The sequence below is a fragment of the Etheostoma spectabile genome, chromosome 3 (assembly GCF_008692095.1).
Source record: "Etheostoma spectabile isolate EspeVRDwgs_2016 chromosome 3, UIUC_Espe_1.0, whole genome shotgun sequence".
Lineage (NCBI taxonomy): Eukaryota > Metazoa > Chordata > Actinopteri > Perciformes > Percidae > Etheostoma > Etheostoma spectabile.
Window position 1 is genome coordinate 4,633,664 of NC_045735.1, and position 1,866 is coordinate 4,635,529.

At 37.9% G+C, this 1,866-nt stretch overlaps 1 protein-coding gene across 1 annotated transcript in view; it reads left to right on the forward strand.

Annotated features, from left to right (window-relative positions):
* Nucleotides 1–1,866, forward strand: part of LOC116680849 (alpha-2-macroglobulin-like protein 1) — a 76,152-nt gene that overhangs the window by 4,839 nt on the left and 69,447 nt on the right. The window contains exon 2 of the mRNA XM_032509539.1: nt 6–44. Within this exon, the coding sequence (XP_032365430.1) occupies nt 27–44 (18 nt within the window). The 5' untranslated portion in view covers nt 6–26. The remainder of the gene's footprint in view (nt 1–5; nt 45–1,866) is intronic.

The window sequence follows — 1,866 nt, forward strand, 5'->3', positions numbered from 1 at the left end:
CCTACATCACTGCTGCCTTCTTGGAGATGAATACACCCAGAGATGTGAGTAGATAATTTGTAGTATAATTGTATATATATATATGTAATATGCATTGTAGCATTAATTTGAATGTAAATATTTATGGAATAGCACTAACGATTCTGATCTGTCGTTTTGAACACTATTAAAATATTGTTGTTGTTTTTTACTGTTAAAGGACTAGTGTGTAGAATGTGGGGGAGGGTCTATAGGCACAAATTTTTCCATTAGTGTATAATCACCTGAAACATAATTGGTGTTTTTTTTTTATTAGAATGAGCCCTTCATATCTACATTAGGAATATGTCATGTTGCACAGGCCACCTGATGACTTCATATTTCAAATGTAATGTTAGTCTTTTTTACACATATTTCTGTTTGGTGATTAGTATTGTATGCCTCATTTGACAATGACATTTGTGGGTAGTTTATTATTTTGGGAGATGCAATAAGTTTTTTGTTACCTCCTTTATCATTCAGATTAGTAGCACTGCTTAATACTTTTTAAAATATTCGTGGCCGTTTTTTTCTTCCACTGTGCCCTCAATTTTTTTCTAAAGTTCACTTTCTGCTGTTGTGTTATTGCCTCCAGCGAGACCAGGGACAGTTTTTTTTCATTTTTAAGCTATACATCAAAAAACTGTTTTTCAGGGGTTTTTTGTTCCGAAAAAAGAAAAGACACAGAAGACAAATAAAAAAGAAACAGTATAAATATAAGTATGTGCAATATAAAATATGTGCAATATAAAATTAAAATTATTAAAAGACGATTATGATCAAATATCAGTAGCAGCCAGATGTATTGCATTGAAAATAGTGAAATGAACAGTATAAATTTGACACTTGTTAGCCATTTCTATTTTTAGCTTATAAAACAGTGATTCCAATAGTACTAGACATTTGATCTCATAACAGCATCCAAAAAAGTACATCAGAAAGAAAAATATTTTTCTTACCTCAAAAACAACCTTTTGTAGATGACACCGTCAGGAAGTTTCAAATGTGGCTCAGTTTTTAGCAAGAATGGAGGGACACTAACGTCATCACTCCAGGTTGTTTCTGATGGGAGGAATTCAAAGTGTTACAACCATCTCCTGTTACAACTGTTCCCCGGTCTCCCTACTGAAGTCGTTTGTTTCCCTGTGTATATAGGAATTTGTTAACAGTGCAGCAAAATGTGTTCTTTTCATCGGTTCTAGGATTCTGCGCTTCATGGACCTGTGAATGCTAGCTTGTCTTGCCTCAAGGAGTCCATCACTGACCTCAGCAACACCTACACCACCGCTCTGCTGGCGTACGTCTTCACCCTGGCAGGACACATGGAGACCCGTGCTCACCTACTGAACCACCTAGACACTGTTGCATCACAAGAAGGTGAGTCATCCTCCTACAGGAAATCATTCTGGCTTCATTACTGTGACAAAGCTTACCCTGTGCCTGTTTGTCTCTTTGTGGATGGCTGTTTTTTAGGAGGTTTCCTCCACTGGTCTCAGACAGCAACAGAAACGTCAGCCTCTCTGTCTGTGGAGATCAGCTCCTATGTGCTGCTGGCTAAACTCAGTGCCTCTCCGACTGCTGAAGACCTGGGCTACGCCAGCCGCATCGTTAGATGGCTGACTAGCCAGCAGAACTACTACGGAGGATTCTCCTCCACACAGGTACAACCCAAACAGGGTTAAGATGGACTTTGAATGTACAGTAATCTCTTCTGGAACAAATAAGATCAACAAAGTTATTTAATATGTGTGGCTTAGCTCTGACCTTAAGCCCATTATCCCCAAAAAATAGCGTGGTACAAGAAAAACAGACCTATTTTTGTGTTTGTGACAATGCATTTTTCTGCTT